General features: G+C 63.5%; 1 protein-coding gene across 4 annotated transcripts; it reads right to left on the reverse strand.

Moving 5' to 3' along the window:
• Positions 1 to 423: 423 nt before the first annotated feature.
• Positions 424 to 26,350, reverse strand: NDRG4 (NDRG family member 4). Of its 4 annotated transcripts, XM_062007316.1 has the most exons (17): positions 26,306 to 26,350; positions 21,967 to 22,058; positions 18,920 to 18,964; positions 12,973 to 13,078; positions 11,230 to 11,350; positions 10,911 to 10,973; positions 10,669 to 10,729; positions 10,340 to 10,426; positions 10,200 to 10,256; positions 9,792 to 9,895; positions 8,807 to 8,863; positions 8,632 to 8,683; positions 7,938 to 7,985; positions 7,716 to 7,751; positions 7,526 to 7,577; positions 3,385 to 3,423; positions 424 to 2,883 (listed from the first exon to the last, which is right to left on the reverse strand). In XM_062007316.1, the coding sequence occupies exons 1-17, from the start codon at positions 26,340 to 26,342 to the stop codon at positions 2,729 to 2,731; spliced, it is 1,212 nt and encodes a 403-aa protein (XP_061863300.1). In that variant the 5' UTR covers positions 26,343 to 26,350; the 3' UTR covers positions 424 to 2,728. The 4 variants fall into 4 exon arrangements, with proteins under 4 accessions (XP_061863300.1, XP_061863302.1, XP_061863303.1 ...); XM_062007318.1 differs by lacking the exon at positions 3,385 to 3,423; XM_062007319.1 differs by lacking the exons at positions 18,920 to 18,964; positions 21,967 to 22,058; positions 26,306 to 26,350 and adding an exon at positions 15,340 to 15,407.
• Between the last annotated feature and the right edge of the window lie 246 nt (positions 26,351 to 26,596).

Genomic DNA, 26,596 nt, shown 5'->3' on the forward strand with positions numbered 1-26,596 from the left:
GGACATGTCCAGCTGGGGTTGGAAACCTCCTGAGCAGGAGCCTCCACACCCTCCCTGGGCAGCCTGGGCCAGGGCTCCCTCACCTCAACTGTGAAATAGCTTCTCCTTATGTTTAATTGGAGCTTGCTGTGTTCCAGCTGATGTCCATTGCCCCTTGTCCTGTCCCTGGGCACCACAGAACAAAACCCCTCCTCTCAACAGCTGCCCTTCAGGTATTTATCAGCATTGATAAGGTCACCAGTTGCCCTGAAGCCAAAGCAGCCCAGTCCCCCTGTAGCTGCAGCTCCTGGTGGGGTTGTGGCCGAGCTGTCCCCTGTGTCCTCCCTGTCAGACATTTGCAGGCATGGCAGCATGGGCTCAGCGCCCTTTCCCTGCAGCACCCTGAAAAGAGCACAGCAGCTTCTTCACATCTTTATTAGTCTGTTGGGTTTTGTCTTTAGTTTTAATCCAGCACAGGAAATCCTCTCTACAGCAGCAGGTGAGTTAGATCCAGGTTACACATTGGTGAGTGCCGCGGCCACGACGCCGTCACGCCAGAACCGGGGGGAGCTCACACAGGGGAACACACCAAATCCCACTGGGACCAGGGAGAAAGGGACTAAAGGACTGGCCACCAAAAGAACCACCCAAACCATCAGGGAAAACCCAAACCCAGCCAACAGCAGCGAGGTGAGGAAGTGCCGCTGGGCACAGCCTGAGCAGCTCCCGGCACCGCGGGTCTGGGATGCGAGCGGCACTGAGCTCGAGGTGAGGGACTGGACACACCTTCATACATACAGATCCAGCATCCAGCTGTCTTTATAGTCTCATGAGGAAGGGCAGGCTGAGAACACGAGGTCCCAGCGGTATCTACAGTGAGAGGGAGCTACGCAGCTGTCGGTCACGCCGAGAAGGAAGCACACGGCAGAACACGGGAGGGACAGGCGGGGACACGGGTGTTGTGGGGTGGTCGTTCGATGGGAGAGGGGCCACAGGTCCCAGGGCCAAACCCCCTTGTGTACCCACTGAGAGCCCTGTGTGCCCAGCTGGGGAGAAGGGATGGGGGCTGGGGTGAATGCTTTTGGAGGGCTGATGGGACCTGCTTCCAGCACACTGCTCGCCAGGACCGTGGCACCCAGCGGGTCCTGTACAGGATCCTGCTCGGGTTCCCTGCAGAGCCTGAGCACCCATCGCTGCAGCTGGGGGGTCCCTGCCCCAGGGTGCAGGAGGAGCTGAGCTGGGGGGTCTCTCCCCCAGGGTGCAGGAGGAGCAGGAGGTGCAGGAGGAGCTGAGCTGGGGGTCCCTGCCCCAGGGTGCAGGAGGAACTGAGCTGGGGGGTCCCTGCCCCAGGGTGCAGGAGGAGCTGAGCTGGGGGGTCCCTGCCCCAGGGTGCAGGAGGAGCTGAGCTGGGGGGTCCCTGCTCCAGGGTGCAGGAGGAGCTGAGCTGGGGGGTCCCTGCTCCAGGGTGCAGGAGGAGCTGAGCTGGGGGGTCCCTGCTCCAGGGTGCAGGAGGAGCTGAGCTGAGGATCCCTCCCCAGGGTGCAGGAGGAGCTGAGATGGGGGTCTCTTCCCCAGGGTGCAGGAGGAGCTGAGCTGGGGGGTCTCTCCCCCAGGGTGCAGGAGGAGCTGAGCTGGGGGTCCCTGCCCCAGGGTGCAGGAGGAGCTGAGCTGTGCTGCCCCTGGGGTGGGCTGTGGCCAGCAGCAGAGGCTGAGGGGCCACTGGTGGGGTTCCGTGGGGCCTCAACTTGCAGTGCCGAGCACGGGGCTGGACCCACCCTGAGCTGGTGGCCCGATGGGGCCCTGTGGCCCATGGGGAGCCAAGCCCTGGCCAGACACCCCCTCAGGGAGCAGGCCAGACGCCGGGGGTGGGTTTGGGGGGCCATGGTGGGGCCATACCCTGCGGGGTAGAGAGCTCCCTGGCACTGTGGGGGTTGGGGAGGGGCCTCATCTTATTGCTAATGGCTCCGCTGTGGTGACAAAACTGGGGAGGGGGCGTTTGCCACGTGAAGTCCGCAGAGCCCGCGGCCTCAAGAGCTGGGAGTGGCATGGCCGGTGTGGCAGGGGCTGGGAGGGTCCCCTCGGCCCTGCTGCCATTTCTGGTGGCAGATGGTGATTGTCCTTCTTGCAACAAGGGATCCGGGGAGCGTCCCCAGAGGCGAGGGCACGGGCACAGGCAGGGGGACCCCCGTGCCAGCCTCCTGCCCCAGAGTGGGGCTGAGCCCTCTCCCCCTGCCCAGGGGTTGCGTGGCCAGGGCCGGGGGATGGGTTGGGGTGCCGCATGTCACGGTGCTCAGCTGGCTCTGGGTGTGCTGGGCGATTCGGGGAGGGCCGGTGGGGACAGACGGGAGCTGCATGGCCGGGACGGGCCCAGTGACACCCCAGCGAGCGCCTCTCCCCGTCCCCTTCCTCCTTCTGTGGCTGTGTGTCAGTTGACCTCTGGGGCCCAACCTACCTCTGGTGTCCTCTCCACATGCTCTCCTGCCCCAGCCCCCCATCCCGTCCCCGTGCCCCCATCCTGGTGCCCACCCTCCCAGCAAGGGCCGAGGCGGGGAGGGCGAGGGCCTGGCGGGCGCTGCGGGGCCGGGGCCGGCGAAGCGAAGCCCCTCTCCTCCTCAGGCACCACACCAAGGGCTGGAGGCCAACGGCAACGACGGATCGACCCCAGAGGAGCGACGTCCCCGGGGCAGGGGGGGTGCTGGCGGGACGCTGACGGACGGCAGGCGGCTGCGGAGCGGGCGGGCGCGGGGCCTCAGCACGACACCTCCATGGTGTGGTTGATGTGGCCCACGGGCTCGCCGCTGTCGGAGCGGGTGCAGGCGCGCGGGCGGGCGCCGTCCAGGGAGCCGGCGCTGGTGAGCGAGGCGGTGCGGGAGCGCGCCAGGCGCGTCATGCTGGCGGACGGCACTGCACGGGGCACAGAGGGGGCACGGGCGAGGCCGTGGGGCTCTGAACCGCCGCCTGGCACCCGCTCCCTCCCCGCTGGGCGCCAAGCCGTGCGGCATGCGGGGCGCTGGCAGCGCGAGCATGGGGCATGGGGCGGGCTGCAGGCCGGGCACAGCCCCTGACACAGCTCTCCTGGCTCCCCAGGGAGGGCAGGGATGGGGATGCCCTGCTGCAGGCAGGGTGCCCAGCAGGCAGGGCTGCCGGCCCAGCATGAGGGCACGGCGAGCACGCCGCCACGTCTGTGCCCGCGCCAAGGGGACCTGTCTGGAGGCCATTTCGCAGCCCCCTGGGCCTGGCTCAGGGTGCTGTGGTGGGCGAAGCGGAGCGAGGCAGAGGGCACCTGGCTGGGGAGGGCCAGGCCCGCACCCAGGCTGCGGCCAGAGGGGCCTGGGCAGCGCCAGGGCAGAGGCCAGGCGGGCACCATGCAGCAGCGGGCACGGGCCAAGCAGCACCGAGCGGTACCTGCGCCTCCGCTCAGCCGCCGGTCCTTCAGGTGCGTGACTGGGTGGCACGGGAGCGGGGCAGGGGCAGAGAGAGAGCGTCAGCTGTGCCGGCCACGCCATGGGACCGCGAGTGCCCCCCACCCAGCCCCATGGGTGCACACACACAGACACGTGGGCACACACACAGACCTGCATGTGGGCACACACACAGACACGTGGGCACACACACAGACCTGCATGGGTGCACACACACAGACCTGCATGTGGGCACACACACAGACACGTGGGCACACACACAGACCTGCATGTGGGCACACACACAGACATGGGCACACACACAGACCTGCATGGGTGCACACACAGACACATGGGCACACACACAGACCTGCATGTGGGCACACACAGACACATGGGCACACACACAGACCTGCATGTGGGCACACACAGAGACCTGCATGTGGGCACACACACAGACCTGCATGTGGGCACACACAGACACGTGGGCACACACACAGAGATATGGGCACACACACACAGACCTGCATGTGGGCACACACACAGAGATATGGGCACACACACACAGACCTGCATGTGGGCACACACACAGACACATGGGCACACACAGAGACCTGCATGTGGGCACACACACAGACATGGGCACACACACAGACCTGCATGTGGGCACACACACAGACGCGTGGGCACACACACAGACCTGTATGTGGGCATACACACAGACGCGTGGGCACACACACAGACATGGGCACACACACAGACCTGTATGTGGGCACACACACAGACATGGGCACACACACAGACCTGCATGTGGGCACACACACAGACACGTGGGCACACACACAGACCTGCATGTGGGCACACACACAGACGCGTGGGCACACACACAGACCTGTATGTGGGCATACACACAGACATGGGCACACACACAGACCTGCATATGGGCACACACACAGACGCGTGGGCACACACACAGACATGGGCACACACACAGACCTGTATGTGGGCACACACACAGACACGTGGGCACACACACAGACGCGTGGGCACACACACAGACATGGGCACACACACAGACCTGTATGTGGGCACACACACAGACATGGGCACACACACAGACCTGCATATGGGCACACACACAGACATGTGGGCACACACACAGACCTGCATGTGGGCACACACACAGACGCGTGGGCACACACACAGACCTGTATGTGGGCATACACACAGACATGGGCACACACACAGACCTGTATGTGGGCACACACACAGACATGGGCACACACACAGACCTGCATGTGGGCACACACACAGACACGTGGGCACACACACAGACCTGTATGTGGGCACACACACAGACATGGGCACACACACAGACCTGTATGTGGGCACACACACAGACATGGGCACACACACAGACCTGCATGTGGGCACACACACAGACACGTGGGCACACACACAGACCTGCATGTGGGCACACACACAGACGCGTGGGCACACACACAGACATGGGCACACACACAGACCTGTATGTGGGCACACACACAGACATGGGCACACACACAGACCTGCATATGGGCACACACACAGACATGTGGGCACACACACAGACCTGCATGTGGGCACACACACAGACGCGTGGGCACACACACAGACCTGTATGTGGGCACACACACAGACATGGGCACACACACAGACCTGTATGTGGGCACACACACAGACATGGGCACACACACAGACCTGCATGTGGGCACACACACAGACACGTGGGCACACACACAGACCTGCATGTGGGCACACACACAGACACGTGGGCACACACACAGACCTGCATGTGGGCACACACACAGACGCGTGGGCACACACACAGACATGGGCACACACACAGACCTGTATGTGGGCACACACACAGACACGTGGGCACACACACAGACGCGTGGGCACACACACAGACCTGTATGTGGGCATACACACAGACATGGGCACACACACAGACCTGCATATGGGCACACACACAGACGCGTGGGCACACACACAGACATGGGCACACACACAGACCTGTATGTGGGCACACACACAGACACGTGGGCACACACACAGACGCGTGGGCACACACACAGACATGGGCACACACACAGACCTGTATGTGGGCACACACACAGACATGGGCACACACACAGACCTGCATATGGGCACACACACAGACACGTGGGCACACACACAGACCTGTATGTGGGCACACACACAGACCTGTATGTGGGCATACACACAGACATGGGCACACACACAGACCTGTATGTGGGCACACACACAGACATGGGCACACACACAGACCTGCATGTGGGCACACACACAGACACGTGGGCACACACACAGACCTGTATGTGGGCACACACACAGACATGGGCACACACACAGACCTGTATGTGGGCACACACACAGACATGGGCACACACACAGACCTGCATGTGGGCACACACACAGACACGTGGGCACACACACAGACCTGCATGTGGGCACACACACAGACGCGTGGGCACACACACAGACATGGGCACACACACAGACCTGTATGTGGGCACACACACAGACATGGGCACACACACAGACCTGCATATGGGCACACACACAGACATGTGGGCACACACACAGACCTGCATGTGGGCACACACACAGACGCGTGGGCACACACACAGACCTGTATGTGGGCACACACACAGACATGGGCACACACACAGACCTGTATGTGGGCACACACACAGACATGGGCACACACACAGACCTGCATGTGGGCACACACACAGACACGTGGGCACACACACAGACCTGCATGTGGGCACACACACAGACACGTGGGCACACACACAGACCTGCATGTGGGCACACACACAGACGCGTGGGCACACACACAGACCTGTATGTGGGCATACACACAGACATGTGGGCACACACACAGACACGTGGGCACACACACAGACATGTAGGCACACACAGAGACTTGCATGTGGGCACACACACAGACACGTGGGCATAGGCACCTGCACCTGCCAACACAGGTTTGTGTGCGTAGACCTTCACGCATGTGCACACACAGGAATGCACACACTGCACACACGTGTGCACATGGACTTGCCACACACGTGTACACAGCCCCTCACACACCTACACACACACACACGTGTGCACATGGACCTGCCACACACACAGACATATGTGTGCATATGGATCTGCCACACACACACACAGAGACATGTGTGCACATGGACTTGCCACACACATGTGTCTGCACATCCCCTCACACACACACGTGTGCACATGGACCTGCTGTACACACATCTGCACAGCCCCTCACACCTGCACACACAGACACATGTGTGCACATGGACCTGTCACACACATGTATGCACATGGAGCTGCCAACATACACGTGTGTGCACAGCCTCTCACAACTGCACACACAGAGACACACATGTGCACATGGACCTACCAACACACATGTGTGTGCACAGCCTCTCACAACTGCACACACAGAGACACATGTGTGCACATGGACCTGCCACACGTGTGCACAGCCCCTCACACCTGCATATACATGTGTAACAGGACCTGCCACACACATGTGTGTGCACAGGCCCTCACACACACATGTGCACATGGACCTGCCACACACATGTATGTACACAGCCCCTGCACACACACACACATACACAGAGACACATGTGTGCACATGGACCTGCCAACACACACGTGTATGCACAGCCCCTCACACACTTGCACACACACGTGTGCACATGGACCTGCCACACACACATGTATGTGCAAGGACTCTCACACACCTGCGCGCACACACACACACACACACCACAGACACACCACACACAAGGACTTGTGCACGTGGGCTCAGCCTGTGTGTGCACCAGTCATGCCCACACACACACACAGGAGTGTGCACACACACATACACAGAGCCCCTGCACACACAGAGCCCTCTGAGCACACAGACAGACCCCATCTACCCATGCACATGACCCCACAGCTCTCTACTGGGACAGCCACATGTGGTGGCAGGAGTGCCAGGGCGCCCCTGGCACACACACACACACATACACACACGTGCCAGCCCCGTGCCCAGCCCCAGCACTCACTGTAGCCCATTCCTTGCAGGAAGTACTTGAAGGCCTCGGTCAGCTTGCCAGGCTGTGGGGAGAGAGTGCACTGAGGTGGGCAGCACCAGTGGGCTGATCCCTGCTCAGCCCTGAGTCGTGCATGGCTCCCCCAGTGCACTTCTCAGGGCCCAGTATACCCAGGTCACTGGGGGCAGTGGTGGGGGCTCACCTGCGTGACCTGGGGCAGCCCACCGGAGTCAGCCATCTGCAGAGAGAAGGTCCTGCTCAGTCTGGGAGGGTGCCTTTGCCACCCACCTTGTCCCTGCACCCACTGGGGTCACCCTGCTCCCCCTCCCCAGGACAGACCTGGAGTGGGGACACCCTGCAGCCCCGGGGCAGAGGGCACCAGGGCACTTCATGGGCAGAGGGACCTCCAGCTGTCCCTGCCTACCTTCAGGAAGGTGGTGTTGGTGGGATCCAGCTTGGAGTTGCACTCCACCTGTGAGTGAGAGGGATGATTTTAGCCCCCTGGGGTAGCCTGAGCCTGGCAGAAGTTGCTCACGGGTCCTGCCCTGGCCCATGGCACCCCAGCTGGCACATCCCACCCCAGCCAGGCGAGCCCTGAGCCCCTTGCCATGGGACAGCAGGTACCTTCCTCCTGCCAGGCAGTGTCTGGGCAAGGATAGGGGCTGGAAGAGGAGGGGAGGGAGGCTGCTGAGGCAGCCTGTGTGGCACACACACACGTGTACAAGCACACAAGTGTGTGCCCACGTGCACATGCATAGAGGTAGGTGTGGGGGGGTGCTGGTGGAGTGGAGGGGCTGCACGTGGCCACCTGCACAGTACCCGTGGCCAATTGTGCAAGGGTGGGCAACCACGTGGCTGTGTGTCAGCACAGGCCCGTGCCAGCAGCTGCTGGGGTGTGTGTGCCCGAGCAGGGAGCGTGCCCGTGCCCCCACACACCCCCATGTGCACAGCCTGGCTGCATGAGGAAGAGGAGGAGGTCTTCCAGCTGTGGGTGTTCCACACGTGCCCACAGGAGCAGGCAGGTTTGCACAAGGAGCTCACACACGTGTCAGAACAGGCAGCAAACACAAGTGTGCCCACACAGGGGCCCAGGGTGGTGCCCACCCCCCAGCACTCACCACCCCCTCCTCTGCCGGCGCGTTGTCCCCCACCACCAGCATCACGGGGCAGCTGGAAGGGAGAGGAGGCACAGCACAGTCAGGCCTTGCCCAGGGTGGGCTCTGCTCCCCTGGGTTTGCCCAGGGTGGGCTCTGCTCCCCTGGCACCCCCCTGCCACGCCAGCCTGACGCTTACCGCAGCGTCTTGGCGTTGGGCACAGTCCCAGGCCGGTTGATGTCCAGGTCTCTGCGGCTGAGGGAGGAGAAAGAGGGGCCAGAGTGAGCCCATGGGCAGGTGCCACTGCCAATGGCCAGTGTGGGAGCTGAGGCACTGCCAGCTCTGGGAAGCAGAGCCCAGACACAGGGCCACTGACACCTTGTGAGGGGAGGAACCTGTGGCCACTTGTGCCATGGCCAAGCAAAGCCCACGGGATGGAGTCAGAGAATCAGAGGCTTGTTTGGGTTGGCAAAGCCCCTGAAGCTGCTGCAGTGCCAGCCCTGGCCTCACCCTGCCCAGCCCAGCACTGACCCACAGCCCTCAGCACCTCAGCTCCATGCCTTTGGGACCCCTCCAGGGATGGGCACTCCCCCAGCTCCCTGGGCAGCCGGGCACAGGGGCTGACACCCCTCTCAGGGAAACAGTTCTGCCTCAGCTCCAGCCTCAACCTCCCCTGGGGCAACCTGAGCCCCTTTCCTCTTGTCCTCTCATTACTGGGGAGCAGATCCTGACCCCCAGCTCCCTGCAGCCTCCTGTCAGGGAGTGTCAGAGAGGGCTCCTGTCTCCCCTCAGCCTCCTCTTCTCCAGGCTCAACACCCCCATTCCCTCAGCCCCTCCCCAGCCCCTTGTGCTCCAGCCCCTTCTCCAGGGCAGCACCAGGGTGCAGCCCCCAGCACAGCACCACAGCTCCCAGCCCCCTGCAGACACAGGACAGCAGCTCTACCCCCTTCCCCAGGCCTGTGCCAGCACCCAGCTCAGGAGGAGACTGTGGGAAGTGCCCCCACATCCAGGGGCTCTGGGACATGACAGATGCCACCACCCCCACACCACAGCCCAGCCCCAGCTCTGCCTGCGCTGGGGGGTGATGGCAGCACCCTGCAGAGCCAGGGGCCCCACAGTGCCCTTGGGACCCCCAGCAGCAGCCCCTCAGGCTGGCACAGGGCAGGGCTGCCTGGCTGCTCACCTGTTGTACATGTTGAGGAAGAGCTGGAGGTTGAACTGGTTCACCACGCTGCCGATCTGCTGCCGGTAGCTCTGCACCAGCTCCGTGTTGTTCATCAGCTCCTCCTGTGCCAGCAGGGGATGGAGGTGAGGAGGGTGGGCACTGCTGGGTGCCCTGGAGCTGCCCCACTCGCCCAGGGCTGCCTGTGGCATGCTGGCCAGCGCAGGGGGATGCTGCTGGGCACCCAGGCAGGATGCAGGCACCAGTGGCCGAGCCCTGGGCCGGGCAGGAGGGATGCACAGGGCTGGGTGAAGCCATCCCGGGGCAAGGCAGCGGCTCTGCTGGCACCCAGCGGGCAGGGCAAGGCACAGCCCAGCTCAGGCGGCCCAGCTGGGCTCTGGGCACACAGGGGGTTGGCACAGCCCTTACCTGGCTGAAGAGGTGGGAGAGAACAGTGTCTGGCAGCGTGCTGGTGAGGCCAGAGAGCTGGGGAAGGAGGGAGACGGGGCGTTATGGCGGTGCCATGGCTCCTGGCCCAGCTTGCCACGGTGAGCCCAGGCCATGCCCACCTTGGCTGCTGCCCAGTCGATCCAGCCTTTGCCGTTGGGGTCGATGTTCATGAGGACCAGCCCTTCCACCAGGTCAGGGAAGATGAGCTGTGGTGAGAGGGATGATGCTGAGCAGGAAGGGGGGTGCAGCCCAGGCCCCCAGCACCGCTGCCGTGGCTCCATGCTGGGGGCGAGGGGAGCCCTGTGGCGAACCTGCCAGCCCAAGCCCCCCTCAGCCCCCCAGGAGCCTTTGCACAGGCACAGCCCTCCCAGGGCTATCAGCTCTTGCTCCTCCCCGTGCCCCAGGCTGGCAGTGGGCATGGGCCAGCCCGTGCCAGCGCCAGGCTCACCGCAAACTTGGCCAGCACGTAGGCTCCCGCGCCAACACCGATCCCGATCACGTACTTGAACCTGGCGAAAGCAGAGAGGTGCAGACAGGGGCAGGGTGCACCCCTGCACCCACAGCACGGGGCACAGGAAGACATGCAGGGTGCCAGCTGACAGGGACAACTCCCCCAGCCCCAAATCTTTGCCCCTTACCCACGTCCCTGCCCGGCCCCCTCGGCTGGCCGTGGGGCAGAGGCTGACTCACCCGAAATGCTGCACCACGCTGGGTAACATGGCAGCCAGCTGGTCCATGGATGGGTACTGGTACCTGTGGCACAGGGAGGCACGGGACACTGGTTATGCAGAGTGGGCAGCCTGGGGAAGGGGCAGGGAAACGCCACAAACCACCCCCATGCCCGCCCCGGGCCAGCCAGCAGCCACAGGCTTTGCCATGGTTCAGAGGACCAGACTGCCCAGGGAGGGACGAGGCAGTGGGCAGGCTGGGGACAGCCCTGCCAGCCCTGCTGTGGGCAGGCTGGGGACAGCCCTGCCAGCCCTGCTGTGGGCACACAGCCCCCACGTACCCCTGAGGGAACTGCGAGGCCCCGTTCTGCTGCCCCGGCGCATCCACGTGACACACCACAAAGTGCTTCGTGATCTCCTGCATGTCCTCGTAGTTGAAGAAGGTGTTGAAGCAAAGCTTGTCTGTCAAAGGGCAGGTAGGATCAGAGCCCATGTGCATGGAGAGGGGTTGCTGTGCTTTTTGTGCCACCCTGCTGCCCCCTTCCCTCCAGGCTCCTCGTCCCCACTGCAGCCAGGCTGCTGCATCCCTGCCGCTGTTGGCAGGGCTGGGCTTGGATGGGCACAGCTGGGAGGGTCACAGAATCATTTTGGTTGGGAAAGACCTTTAAGATCATCGAGTCCAACCACTTCCCTGACACTGCCAAGCCCACCACTAAACCTGAGTGACAGGGTGAGGGCTTTGGGGTGAGTCTCGGCAGCTTGGAGGGATGGGAGTGTGGGATGTGTGAAGCCCAGAGCTGTGGGTCTGGCAGCCCAGGGGATTGCCAGCACTAGCCAAAATCCCCAGACAGGACTCAAACCAACATGGGATTTGAAAAACAGCTGCAAATGTCTCTTCTTGAATCAGAGACACAGCCCCAGTGTCAGGGTGATGCAGCAGGACACGGCCACTGCCAGGGCTCGGAGGGGTCCCTGCCCCGTGGCCCCAGTGCCAGGACACCCCTCCCAAACCATGGGGGTGAAGCAGGTCCATCACCACCACCACTGTGCCACATCCCTGGCCATGGGGAAGCTGCTGTGGTGGGGAGGCAGCTCACGTAGCAGTGACTCAGCTGTGCTGCCAGGGCAGCCCGGCTCAGCCACGGGCCGTGGCACACCCAGAGCCCCGCTCAGGGTCCCTCCTTCCCTGCTCTTCCAGTCTCCTCCAGCCCCTGCTGCCAGCCAGGTCCATGCTCTGAATGCCAAAGGGACAGTGGTAGTGGTGGGGACTGAGCCAACATCCCCCCACCGCCCTCCCTGCCTGGCAGGGGTGGGCAAACAGCCAGCACTGGGGTGGGCAAGCACTGCTGCCTGCTGCTGGCCCAGGCCTCGGGTTTGGCTGAGCATCCAAATCCTCCTGCTGCTTTCAAATGCCTGAGGAGACCCAAAACAGCCTGGGGAGACCCAAAACAGCCTGGGGAGACCCAAAGCAGCCTGGGGAGACCCAAAGAAGCTTGGGGAGACCCAGAGCAGCCTGGGGAGACCCAAAACAGCCTGGGGAGACCCAAAGCAGCCTGGGGAGACCCAAAGCAGCCTGGGGAGACCCAAAGAAGCCTGGGGAGACCCAGAGCAGCCTCGGGAGACCCAGAGCAGCTTGGAGAGAGCCAAAAAAGCCTGGGGAGACCCAGGCAGCTTGGAGAGAGCCAAAAAAGCCTGGGGAGACCCAGGCAGCTTGGAGAGAGCCAAAACAGCCTGGGGAGACCCAAAGAAGCCTGGGGAGACCCAAAGCAGCTTGGAGAGACCCAAAACAGCCTGGGGAGACCCAAAACAGCCTGGGGAGACCCAAAGAAGCCTGGGGAGACCCAAAGCAGCTTGGAGAGACCCAAAGAAGCCTGGGGAGACCCAAAGAAGCCTGGGGAGACCCAAAGCAGCCTGTGGAAACCCAAAGCACCATGAGGAGACCCAAAGAAGCCTGAGGTGGCCCAAAACAGCCCGGGGAGACCCAAAGAAGCCTGAGGAGACCCAAAACAGCCTGGGGACCCTCCAGGGGAGCTGAAGCAGGGGCTTTGGCCAACACCCCAGCAGCCCCAGGGCGCAGCACTCACGGTTGAGCCCCACGTCATGGTAGGTGAGGATGGCCGGGCGGTTGCCCTTGGGTGAGCCCCGGATCACCACGTGCAGCAGCCCGTAGGGGGTCTCAATGTCATGTTCCTGGGAGGAAGAGGAGAGATGGAGTGATGTCCTCCTGCCCGAAGCCATTGCCCTCTGCCCTGCCATCCTGCCCCTTGGTGCTGCTTCCCCGGACAGCTGTGGCTCACGGGAGCACAAGGGAAAGAGGAGCAGCCATCCTCAGGCAAAGAAGGATCCAGCTCTGGGCATCCCAGTGGTGGCAAAATGAGGACAAATGACAGAGAAACGTTCCCAGCCTCCACCAGCTCCCCAGGGGAGGGAAGGGAGGACTTGGGATAGGGCAGCTGTGTTATGGAATGGGATCCCAGGGTGGGATCAAGGGATAGAGGTTTGGGATAGGATGGGATGACCCAAGAGGGCTTGGGAGAGGAAGATCCTGGGACAGGGCAGATGGCCCACAGGATGGGTCAGGAGATCTTTGACGGGCTGAGTCTGAGGGAGGTTTGGTGACAGTGGGGGATGACAGGATGACCCAGTTGGCCGGGATCCGCTGTGCCAGGCACAAACAGGCAGAGGTCAGAGCCTGGACACCAGCCCAGGCAATGCTGCAGCCAGATCCCCAAGTGACAGCTAAAGGAGCTTTGCAATCCCTCAGTCTGAAGTGGCTGTGCCCCCTTACAGGGACCAGGGCTGCCCCGTGCCTCAGTTTCCCTGTCAGCCTCACCTTCACAGCCATCATGCCCAGCCTGCAAGGCAAAGTGAGGCTGCAAGCCCAAGGGCTGCCCATGGCATCACCTGGGCATGAGGGACCAGGGGTCCCCTCCAGATGCCCATGCCTGCCAGCCAGCCCACTGGCAGTGACCTTGAAGCTGGGATCTGGTGGGTGCAGGAGCAGCACCAGGCAGGGAATGGTGATGCTGGCAGGGAGCCCAACCAGCACAGTCCTCACCTCACTGGGGGTGCTGGAAGCCCAGGGCTGGGCTGGTGGCAGGGGACATGGATGCTTCCATGGGTTACAGACAATGCTTCCATGGGTTATACACCACCAAGGACTCTGAAGGACACGGGTCTTGGGTGGGAGGAACTAGCTGAGCACAGGAGCTCCTCACTGCAGTGCCCCCCCTCACCGAGAGCTGCTGTCCTCAGGGGGACACAGTGCCCCAGGGCAGCTCAAGGGCTCTGTGCAGACAACACTCAGCTCCCCAAGGGCACCCCAACCTCCTCCACACACACCCCTCCAGTCCCCAGGGGGCAACGAGTTGGGAACCTCCTCCCACCACAACCGATGGGGAAACTGAGGCAAGGGGAAGGGCTCAACCCAAGGTCACCGAGCAGGAGACATCCGTGTGGTCCGATCCTGGGCACGGAGCCGTCTCCTTGCCATCTCCATCACAGCCTCAGCAGCTCACCCTGCAATCCCACCCCCACCACAATCCCACGCCCAAGGTGGTGGCTCCTTCCCCAGCAGCTCCATCGCCGCCCCCTCGCCCCGCACATCGCTGCCCGCGGCGCAGCCTCTGCAGCAGCCGGGAGCCACAGCCCTGCCCTTTGCCGCAGGGATGCTCGCCGCGGGGAGAGGCTGCGGGGGGATGCGGGGGGCACCGACAGCCCCAGCGAGGACAGGCACAAGGCTCGCAGCACCCATGGGTGCCCCAGACACCCCAGCCCTGCCCGGGGCTCGCCGCTGCAGTGCTCCCACCTCCCTCGCCCCCGCATCCCCTCCCTCACAGCCACCAGCCTTTGGCAGCTGCCGTGGCCGCAGAGCATCCCAGGGGCTGCTTTAACACAGCAAGAGCCCGTGTCCGTGTGGGGCTGCGGGGTGGGAAGGGGCAGCGCGCCCACCGCCCGCGCCCCGCGCAGCATCTCGGCCGGGCTCGGGGAGGACACGCTCAAGGACAACGCGACCCCAAAGCCGCAGCACGGCGGGGATGCGGCTGCGGGATCCGCGGCCAGGAGCGGGGGAGGGATGGAAGGATGGAGGGGATGGAAGGATGAAGGGATGGAGGGATGGAAGGATGGAGGGATGGAGGGATGGAGGGATGAAGGGATGGAGGGATGGAGGGATGGAGGGATGGAAGGATGGAAGGATGGAAGGATGAAGGGATGGAGGGATGGAAGGATGGAAGGATGGAAGGATGGAGGGATGGAGGGATGGAGGGATGGAAGGATGGAAGGATGGAGGGATGGAAGGATGGAGGGATGGAGGGATGGAGGGATGGAAGGGGCCAAGGGCTCCCCGGCAGCGGTGTCCCCCCACGCCGGGGCCGTCGGGGTGAGCGGGGCTGAGGGGGGCTAAAGGCCGTGTGCTGGGAGGGCGGCGAGGGGGCAGCGGCGGTACCTACCCCATCCCAGCACTCGGGCATGGTGCGGCCGGGCGCGGGGGGATGCGCGGGCAGGGTCCCGGTGCGGAGGGCTGAGGCGAAGCGAAGCTCTGCGCCGGCTCAGCCCCTCGCCCGGGTTTATAGCGGAGCCGCAGCCCTGCGCTAAGCCCTCCCTCTCCCTTCCCATTGCGGAGCCGGGCTGCGCTGGGACCGGCGCTCGGCCATTGGCTGCCCTGCGAATTATTCACGCTCCAATTGGCCCCAAATACTCTTGTTTATGAAGGGAAAAAAAGCCCCCAAACAACCCGTCTGGCACCGTGCGGAACCCGCTTCGGCTTCTCTCTCGGGGCAAGAGCCCACCGATGCTCCCCCGCGCTCCCCGCACACGCACACGCGGGGCTCCGGCCCCCGCCAACGCGCAGGATCACGCCCGAGCCCGCAGCAGCAACGCACATCAGCGGGGAGGATGCATCACCCACGGACACGCCAGACACACGGCAGGAGGCTGCAGCAGGCGTGTTCAGCACACGGGTGATGCCCCACACACAAACCAACACAGACACACAGGGCTCGGGCAAAAGCACGACACTGCCCTCGCCTGTGGGCAGGGGTCAGCCTCTGCTCCCAAATAATCACAGAATCCCAGAAGCCCAGCGTGGTGGGGGCTGGGAGGGCCCTGCAGAGCTGCTGCAGCCCCAGCCCCTGCTCCAGCAGCTTCCCCTGGCTCAGGGGGCACAGCAACGTGTCCAGCTGGGGTTGGAAACCTCCTGAGCAGGAGCCTCCACACCCTCCCTGGGCAGCCTGGGCCAGGGCTCCCTCACCTCAGCACCAAAGCACTTGCTCCTCCTGGGCCAGGGAAACTGTTTGTGTTGCAGCCTGTGTCCATCACCCCTTGTCCTGTCCCTGGGCACCACAGAGCAAAGCCCATCCCCATCCTCCTGACACCCACCCTTGAGGCATTTCTCAGCATTGCTGAGGTGCCCCTGAGCTCAGGCTTCTCTTCCCCAGGCTCAACAGCCCCAGGGCTGCAGCCTTTCCTCCTCACACACATGTTCCAGCCCCTCAGCACCTTGCTAGCCCTGTGCTGGAGAGGGTGAGTCTGTCTGCCTGCAGCTCTCACCCATGAACAGCCTCATGCCACCACACCCCCAAACCCCCAGGCAGGCTCTGGGTGCCATCCTCCTGCACCCTGCTCGCCCCTGCCCAGCCTTGGCACAGCCCACTCGAGCAGCTCACAGCACAGAGCTGGGCAACTGTGGATGGAGACAGAGTCCCAGGGTCCCTCCAGCACTTGCTCAAGGGGGCTGGACAACCACGTGCCAGTGCCAGATCAGGGCAGCATCCAGTGGGGACCCTCCAGCCTCCCTGCCCACTCCAGGGGTGCTCTGTACCTGCACCTCTGCACCATCCTCTCTACAACTGCATCTCACTCTACAGCTCCCTGACAGGGGGCTGCAGGGAGTTGGGGGTCAGGATCTGCTCCCCAGGAATGAATGATAGAAGAGGAAGAAATGGCCTCAAGTAGCCCCAGGGGAGGTTGAGGTTGGAGCTGGGGCAGAACTGTTTCCCTGAGAGGGGTGTGAGCCCCTGTGCCAGGCTGCCCAGGGAGCTGGGGGAGTGCCCAGCCCTGGAGGGATCCCAAAGCCCTGGAGCTGAGGTGCTGAGGGCTGTGGGTCAGTGCTGGGCTGGGCAGGGTGAGGGCAGGGCTGGCACTGCAGCAGCTTCAGGGGCTTTAACAACCCAACTGATTGTGTGATTCTCTGATTCTCACCCTGGCAGCTCTCCACAGCTTGCTTCTCCCATGCCCTGGCACACACCACAGCCACAGGCAGAGGGTGTCCAGCTGCCATCAGCAGCACATGCACTCCCTCCATGGCTGTGTCCTCAGCTTGTTCCTGATGTCTAAAAAGGGCTGAGCCACTCTTACCTGGGGAAAGCCCTTTCCCTGACCACCCAGAGATGTGGGAGAAGGGACAGGCAGGCAGAGGGATGGCACCCACGTTGCCTCCACCAAACAGCCTTTCCCCAGCACTGCTCTGTCCCCCCAGGAGCTCAGACCAAGCCTAGAGAGGCACCTCTGCTATCAAAGGGCCCTGGCTGAGGTGAGGGGTCCCAGCTCCTGGGTGGTTCCTGGCACAGGTACAAAGTTCCTTGCAGGTCCAGCTGCCACTTCTGCTCTCCTCAGCCCCACTGCCTGTGGAGCCAAAGAGCAGCCACAGCCTCTGGGAAAGAGCAGGAGATGCAGACAGGCATGAGCATGAGAACAGAAAGGCAGAATGTGGCAGAGGGGAGAGAGTGGAGTGGGAAAGCTGAGGTGGAGTAAGGCATGAATGTAAAAGGGCAGCAGGGAGGGGGGAGGGCTGAGTGAGGCTGACTTCACTTGCATGGCAGCAAATGGCACTGCCACCCCCTTGGCCAGTGGCCCAGACCTACAGCCAGGCCAGGGTGCCCAGGTGCCAGGGCTGAGGCACCTGCCCCTCTGCTCCCTGGCTTATGCCAGCAGCCCCAAGGGCTTTGGCTGACAGCAGCAGTGGGAGGGGGGGCGTCACAGATCTGGGATGTCTCAGCATCTTGGCAAGGGAGCAGAGACTGGCTCTGGGGAGGAGCAAAGGGACAGCACAGAGTTAAGCTGGGGGCTGGACTGAATGATCCCAAGGAGGTGAGCACAGAAAATGGGGTAAGATCTTCCCAAGGAAGGGCAAGGTGCAAAGTGCTGGGAGGGTGGAAGGAGGGGTTTACCCTGGCACGGACAGGGAAGCCCATCCCATTCCCACCCTGAGGCTCTTGGGGGAGAACCAAAAGGATACAGGGCCTGGCTGGTTTGGGAAAAGCCACCTTGACCAGTCCCCAGTCATTTCTTCAGGTACCAAGGGCACACAGGCCCATAGATATAGAACTTGCCATCTGACCCAGTCCACAGGGGCACTGCTGGGGACACAGCTCAGTGTCTCTGTGGGCCTGTCCCTGAACTACTGTCAGCACAGACTGTCCTGGGAGGGCTCTTGCTCTTGAACAGCTGATCAAGGGCCATACTGGTGCTACTGGGAGCTCTGGGCAGCTTGGCACTGCCAGCTCCCTCTTTGCATCCCTCACCCTCACTTCAGTGCCTCCAGCGTGAGGCAGTTTCCTCTCAGCCTCAGCAGAGGCACAGGGCAGGCAGGTGCCAGGCAGGGGGCAGAGGAGCCCTGCTCTCTGGCAGAGGTGGGTGGTATAGGGGGGATGGCAATGACCCAGCCCTCCAAAAGAGAAAGAGGCTTTCAAATATCCTTATGTAAGCAGGGAGCTGCCAGTGCCTGGGAAACCATTGCCATGGCAATAACAGAGGGGCTGGGAAAGCAGCTTGGCCCTCCTCAGGAGAAATTGCCTGGTTTAGAGCAGTTTTGTTTCAGGCCTGTGGCCAAGAACCCACCAGCCACATCCCAGAGCCAGCACAGACCGTGTCTGGCAGCCTCCCCTGGGCCCCTCCTGCTGGGGACAGTGATGGACCTGCAGCTCCATGCCCACAGCAACACCAGGCACTGTGTCCCCAGCAACAGCCCTGGGGCTGCTCAGCACCCCACAGCCCTCTTGATAGGACCCAAGGGTGGGGGGCTTGTCCTACCTTCCAGTCTGTGTCTGCAGTGGAGAGGAAGACATCTGAGTGCTCCTGTGAGGAGAAGGAGTGGTTAGGGACACAGACATCCCCCTGATGCATGTCCCTCCCACGCTGCCTCCTCTCACCCAGACCCCTGGGATGGCAGCAGCAGCCCCCAGAGGCAGAGCTGGCTGCAGGGGGCACAACATCCACACACCCCCCAAAGCCCTGTGCATGTAGCACCCCATGTGTGCACAGCCACAGGCTGCATGAGCATGTGTGAGCAACACCTTCACACACACATCCCCCAACACCTCACCCAAACACAGCCCAAGCCCAGCCACACACAGGCTGTCAGCAGAGTGCCACACACATTGTGGCCAACACCAGCACGGCAGCACACACACTCTACAGCAACACACACACCCCACAGCAACACACACACACCCACAGCAACACACACACATCCCCTACAGCAACACACACACTCTACAGCAACACACACCCCACAGCAACACACACACCCCACAGCAACACACACACATCCCCTACAGCAACACACACACTCTACAGCAACACACACACTCTACAGCAACACACACCCCACAGCAACACACACACACCCACAGCAACACACACACCCCACAGCAACACACACACCCCCTATAGCAACACACACACTCTACAGCAACACACACACCCTACAGCAACACACACACTCCCCACAGTAACACACACACCCCACAGCAATACACACACACCCCACAGCAACACACACACTCTACAGCAACACACACACCCCACAGCAATACACACACCCCACAGCAACACACACACCCCACAGCAACACACACACTCCCTACAGCAACACATACACCACAGCAACACACACATCCTACAGCAACACACCCACTCTACAGCAACACACACACTCCCTGCAGCAACACACACACTCCCTACAGCAACACACACACCCTACAGCAACACACACACCCCACAGCAATACACACACACCCCACAGCAGCACACACACCCCACAGCAACACACACACATCCCCTACAGCAACACACACACTCTACAGCAACACACACCCCACAGCAACACACACCCCACAGCAACACACACACACCCACAGCAACACACACACCCCACAGCAACACACACACCCCCTACAGCAACACACACACCCCACAGCAACACACACACCCCCTACAGCAACACACACACTCTACAGCAACACACACACCCTACAGCAACACACACACTCCCCACAGTAACACACACACCCTACAGCAACACACACATTCTACAGCAACACACATACACACCACAGCACACACATACACCCTTTACAGCAACACACACAACCCCTACAGCAACACACACACCCCACAGCAACACACACACTCCCTACAGCAACACACACATCCCACAGCAACACACACACTCCCTACAGCAACACATACACCACAGCAACACACACACCCTACAGCAACACACCCACTCTACAGCAACACACACACTCCCTGCAGCAACACACACACTCCCTACAGCAACACATACACACCACAGCAACACACACAGTCTCTACAGCAACACACACCCCCTACAGCAACACACACACCCCCTACAGCAACACACACGTCCCACAGCAACACACACACTCCCTACAGCAACACAACCCCCGCCACAGCAACACACACACCCTACAGCAACACACATACACACCACAGCACACACATACACCCTTTACAGCGACACACACAACCCCTACAGCAACACACACACCCCCTACAGCAACACACACACACACCCTACAGCAACACACACACCCCACAGCAACACACACACCCTACAGCAACACATACACCACAGCACACACATACACCCTTTACAGCGACACACACAACCCCTACAGCAACACACACACTCCCTACAGCAACACACACACCCCACAGCAACACACACACTCCCTACAGCAACACACACACACCCTACAGCAACACACACACTCCCTACAGCAACACACACACCCCACAGCAACACACACACCCTACAGCAACACATACACCACAGCAACACAAACACCCTACAGCAACACATCCACTCTACAGCAACACACACACTCCCTGCAGCAACACATACACACCACAGCAACACACACACTCTCTACAGCAACACACACCCCCTACAGCAACACACACACCCCCTACAGCAACACACACATCCCACAGCAACACACGTCCCACAGCAACACATACACACCACAGCAACACACACACATATCCTACAGCAACACACACACATATCCTACAGCAACACACACCCCAAAGCAACACACACACATCCCCTACAGCAACACACACCCTGCACAGCAACACACACACCCCCCACAGCACACACATACACCCTTTACAGCACCATACACACCCCACAGCAACACACACCCCCCACAGCAACACACACACATATCCTACAGCAACACACACCCCCACAGCAACACACACACACTCTGTAGCACCATACACATCCCACAGCAACACTAACCCCCCCCCAGCAGCACAAACCCCCTCAGACACCCCTCAGCAGCACAGCCTCCTCAGACAGCCCCTAGTAGCACAGCCCCCTCAGATACACTCACAGCAGCACAGCCCCCTCAGATACACTCACATCAGCACAGCCCCCTCAGGCAGCCCCCCAGCAGCCCCCTCAGACAGCCCCCAGCAGCACAGCCCCCTCAGACAGCCCCCAGCAGCACAGCCCCCCAACAGCCCCCTCAGACACCCCTCAGCAGCACAGCCCCCTCAGACAGCCCCCAGCAGCACAGCCCCCCAACAGCCCTCTCAGACAGCCCCCAGCAGCACAGCCCCCTCAGACAGCCCCCAGCAGCACAGCCCCCTCAGATACACTCACAGCAGCACAGCCCCCTCAGACAGCCCCCAGCAGCACAGCCCCCCAACAGCCCCCTCAGACACCCCTCAGCAGCACAGCCCCCTCAGACACCCCTCAGCAGCACAGCCCCCTTAGACAGCCCATGCTCAGGTGCTGGAGCCAGCTGTGGCACCAGACTCACCAGCTCGGGCTCCTGACCCCGCAGCAGCGGCTTCTCCTCGGTGAAGCGCAGCTCATGCAGCCCTGCCATGGTCATCTCCTGCAGCAGCAGCCCTGCTCAGGGTGAGGGACCTCTCAGCACCTGGGGGGACCCACCTGCCTGGGTTTCCTTCAGCCCAGCCTCAGCTGAGCCCCCCTGGGTGTCCCTGCCCACAGGGACGGGACCACAACCAGCTTCACTCCACACATCTATCCTAGGGACTTGGTTATTTGGCCTTGCCCAGGGAGCCCCTCTGCTGGGAGCTGGGAGGAGGCACGGGGCAGGCACTGCTTGGAAGAGCTCAGCTCCTGGCTCCCAGCTCCCACTCAGGGCCAGTTCTCCCAGTTAAAGACAGACAGACCTATGCCCTGTGCATGGTCTTAGGCAAACTGGGAGACCAACTTGTCCGTGCTGGCCACACTCAGCTCAGGGTAAGAACATCCCAGTTCCCACCTCAGCTTCCAGCATCAGTCAGAGGGAGAGAGTCCAGCATTTGGGCTGGTTTTAGGCTGCAGGCAGACATGGGTGGGACAGAGGGAGATCTCCCTGCAAGCCAGAGCCAGGGGAGATGTTCCTCAGCTGTGCTGGGGCAGGAGGAGCTTCCAGGCAGCAGCGGAGCAGAGACTCTGAAGTTTGTCTTGGAACGATGGGAGAAAGCCAGATGTGAAGCTTTTACTGCCAAACTCTTCTCCTTGCCTGAGAAGCAGGTGCTGAGCAGCCCCAGGGCTCACAGGGACAGACTCCCTGAAGCCAGCACCCAGCAGAGGTGTGAGACTGGATGGGCACCGGGACTTTGTACCTGCCCCAGCTCCAGCCTCCCCAAACACACCCCCAGGCACGAGCCCAGCTTAGAAAGCAGAGGGGAGCAAGGGGATGCACACAGAACACCACAGACGTGAGCGACACGGGGGACAAAACACATTGGGGGGGGTAAACTGGCAAGTCCCGGTGCCAGGGGATTATCTGAGCTCAGGCATCTGCCGTTTCCATCCCTTCCCCGAGGCCAAACCCTTGGGGAAGCTGCTGCTCCGGAGGGGCCAGCACTGGTCCCAGCCCCCCTTCCACTGGCCACTCTGTGGGGCAGCGCTGGGTCCTGCTCAGCCGAGCCCGCGCCGGCTTTTGCCCGTCTTCCAACCTGCACCAGCGCGGGCGGGCGATGCGGAGAGGGCACGCACCGCCAAGCCCGCGGGGACGCGGGAGCTGGTCACACAACTCCTCTCCAGAGCCGGCTCCCGCATCTCCGGGCGGCTCCTGCGTGCGGAACACGAGCCGGCGCTGCCACCTGGCTGCACCCCGCAGCCACCGCACCGCGCTCCCGCAACCGCTCCGACGGACAAACGGCCCCTCGGAGCCTCCCGGAGTCCCCGAAGCGCCCGGCGCCGGGGGTCTCCGCCTCAGCCCTGCCCGGAGGGTCCCGCCAGGGCCACGCGAACCCCCGTGGGGACGGTGCCACAGCCCCTCCGAGGCCACGCAGGTCCCGGCAAACGGAGCGGCCCCCGCCCGCAGCCCCCCAGCACGGCCCAGGGGATGCGGCCGTCGGAGCCGGCGGCCCCGCGACCCCCCGGGGCACGGTACCGGGGTTAAAAGCAGCCTCACCCGCAGCCGGGTCCGGGAGAGAGCAGCAGCGTCCCGCACCGCCCGCGACGGCACCCGGCTGAGTGACCGCCTGCATTAATTAGAGCCTCCGGCTCATGTGGGAGGGAGGGTGGCCGAGCCAGGAGAGAGCCCCGTGACCTTGGTGTCGCGGTGGGGGGAAAAGCTGCCTCATGAGGGACGTGGCAGAGCCCTGTGCCAACCAAACGTCCACAGCACGGGCTGCACGGGCACCCAAAATGGTGCTGAGCGCACACCGAGGGGAGCTGGGTACGTCCCAGGGGCGCGGGAGCGTGCGGGCAACGGGGGTCCCAGCCACGCTGCTGGCTCCCCGAGGATGCTCAGCCCCCCGGGACACCCCACGGGTGCCCAGCGTGGCCGTGAGGCTGTGGGCACTGTCACCCAGCCTGGCCGGGGCACTGCGGAGAGCTGCTGAGGAAGCCACAGCTCTGAGGCTCCTCGCCAGAACGACTTGGCTCCCGTGGCACGCCAAGGAGATGGTGGCTGCCGACAAGCCCTGTTCCCTCCAGCTCGCCCCAGTGCTCCCCAGCACCCATCCCCGGGACGTCACCCCCAGCACAACCCGTCTGTGCTCCCGCTCGCCCCAGTGCTCCCCAGCACCCATCCCCGGGACATCACCCCCAGCACAACCCGTCTGTGCTCCCGCTCGCCCCAGTGCTCCCCAGCACCCATCCCCGGGACATCACCCCCAGCACAACCCGTCTGTGCTCCCGCTCGCCCCAGTGCTCCCCAGCACCCATCCCCGGGACATCACCTCCAGCACAACCCGTCTGTGCTCCCGCTCGCCCCAGTGCTCCCCAGCACCCATCCCCGGGACATCACCCCCAGCACAACCCGTCTGTGCTCCAGCTCGCCCCAGTGCTCCCCAGCACCCATCCCCGGGACATCACCCCCAGCACAACCCGTCTCTGCTCCCGCTCGCCCCAGTGCTCCCCAGCACCCATCCCCGGGACATCACCTCCAGCACAACCCGTCTCTGCTCCCGCTCGCCCCAGTGCTCCCCAGCACCCATCCCCGGGACGTCACCCCCAGCACAACCCGTCTCTGCTCCCGCTCGCCCCAGTGCTCCCCAGCACCCATCCCCGGGACATCACCTCCAGCACAACCCGTCTCTGCTCCCGCTCGCCCCAGTGCTCCCCAGCACCCATCCCCGGGACGTCACCCCCAGCACAACCCGTCTGTGCTCCAGCTCGCCCCAGTGCTCCCCAGCACCCATCCCTGGGACGTCACCCCCAGCACAACCCGTCTGTGCTCCCGCTCGCCCCAGTGCTCCCCAGCACCCATCCCCGGGACGTCACCCCCAGCACAACCCGTCTGTGCTCCAGCTCGCCCCAGTGCTCCCCAGCACCCATCCCCGGGACGTCACCCCCAGCACAACCCGTCTGTGCTCCCGCTCGCCCCAGTGCTCCCCAGCACCCATCCCCGGGACGTCACCCCCAGCACAACCCGTCTGTGCTCCCGCTCGCCCCAGTGCTCCCCAGCACCCATCCCCGGGACATCACCCCCAGCACAACCCGTCTGTGCTCCCGCTCGCCCCAGTGCTCCCCAGCACCCATCCCCGGGACATCACCTCCAGCACAACCCGTGCCACCGGGCACGGCTGGGACGCGCCCCTCCGCTCACCCCACATCAGTGCCAGACCCTGGGGGGCAGCGGGCTGTGGCAGGGGCTGCCGTTCTGCCCCGCCGGGGCCCTGGAGCTGCACAGACGGATGGAAACAGCCACGTCGGCTTGTCGTTCCCCGGGGATGCCCCACGGGAGGAGCCGCTGCTCCCGGCGAGGCAATCCGCCGTCCCCATCGTTCTAAGCACGGTGACGAGGCCGTGGGAAGGGTTTAACGGCGGGCAGCGTGTGTGGTTGGGTGCAGGGGGTCCCTCGCACCGCGCACCACCTTCACGGGAGTCTCCCCGCTGAGCACCCATCCTGCCCTGGCACCGCCGGAGGCTCGGGGCAACGCAGCAAGCGCGGAGCCAAAGCCCGAGCCAACGAGGAGCCGTTCGCGCCGGGCACCGTGGGGTGGGCAGAGGGAGGGAGGAAAGGGACCTGCAGCCCGCTCCCGTCCCCAGAGCCGGGACCCAACGCCACCCGTCCCGGGCCACCCCCCGGCACCGCTGCGGGATGAACACCCCCAGCTCGCTTTGCCGCCGGTGGGGGATGGGGGGAGCCACGGGCCAGCGCCCCAGCAGCCCCCCCGAAGCAGCCTGACGGGGTGCCCCGGCTGCAGAGCGCAGGAGCGGGCAGGCCGGCAGCTCCGGGGCCACCGACACGGGCGCGGGGGGTGGCAGTGGCGGGGAGGGGGTGCACAGGGGCTCGGGGGGGGGTACGGGCTGTCTCGCAACGCTTGTTGCTAAGAGCAGCCTTCTCCCCAGCCCCAGCCCCGGGGCACCCAGGCGGGCGGAGGAGCAGACGTCGCAGGCAGCCCCGGCAGCCCCACCGCGACCCATTGCCCCCCGGCTGTTGCTTGGCAGACCCTCGCGCCTGGAAGCTGCGGACTCAGGACCCCCCAGCACCCCCCGCCGCAGCCCTGGCAGCTCCCCAGGCATCGCACCCCGCAGCCCCACCGGCACCGCTGCCCGCAGCAGCGCGTTGCGGGGAGCGGGGCCACCACCTCCGTCACTCCAGCAGGGGCTGAAGCCTCTTTTTCCACCCCCCATCACCATGCCCCGGCTCCTCCCATCCCCCCACCCCCCGCACACCCGGGCCGTACCTGTCAGCAGCTCGATCTTGTGCCGGAGCACCTTCATCCCGGGGCGTGGCGGGGCGGCGGCGGCGAGCGGCAGCGGAGCCCGAGCCGGGGCCAGGGGCGCGGGGCGGCGCAGCGGCGGCGCGGGCACGGCCCCCACGGCCGGACCCTCCCCGAGCCGGGGCCCGAGGGGAGGAGACGGGGCCGGCCACGGGAACGGGAACGGGGAGGGGGGGGCGGGAGAACAATGGGGCCAGGCCGGGGCTGGGGGGGACGGATTGAGGGGCGGATCGAGCGCTGATGGAGGGGGGGGTT

Source organism: Colius striatus, chromosome 14 (genome assembly GCF_028858725.1).
Source record: "Colius striatus isolate bColStr4 chromosome 14, bColStr4.1.hap1, whole genome shotgun sequence".
NCBI classification, from domain to species: Eukaryota; Metazoa; Chordata; class Aves; order Coliiformes; family Coliidae; genus Colius; species Colius striatus.

Excerpts from the sequence above, each read along its gene's own strand:
- NDRG4 (XM_062007316.1), bottom strand. The coding sequence starts at position 26,342 with ATGAAGGTGCTCCGGCACAAGATCGAGCTGCTGACAG. Across the intron at positions 11,351-12,972 it reads CCATGACGTGGGGCTCAACC|ACAAGCTTTGCTTCAACACC; the intron begins GTGAGTGCTGCG and ends GCCCTTTGACAG. Across the intron at positions 10,427-10,668 it reads ACGTGCTGGCCAAGTTTGCG|CTCATCTTCCCTGACCTGGT; the intron begins GTGAGCCTGGCG and ends CTCTCACCACAG.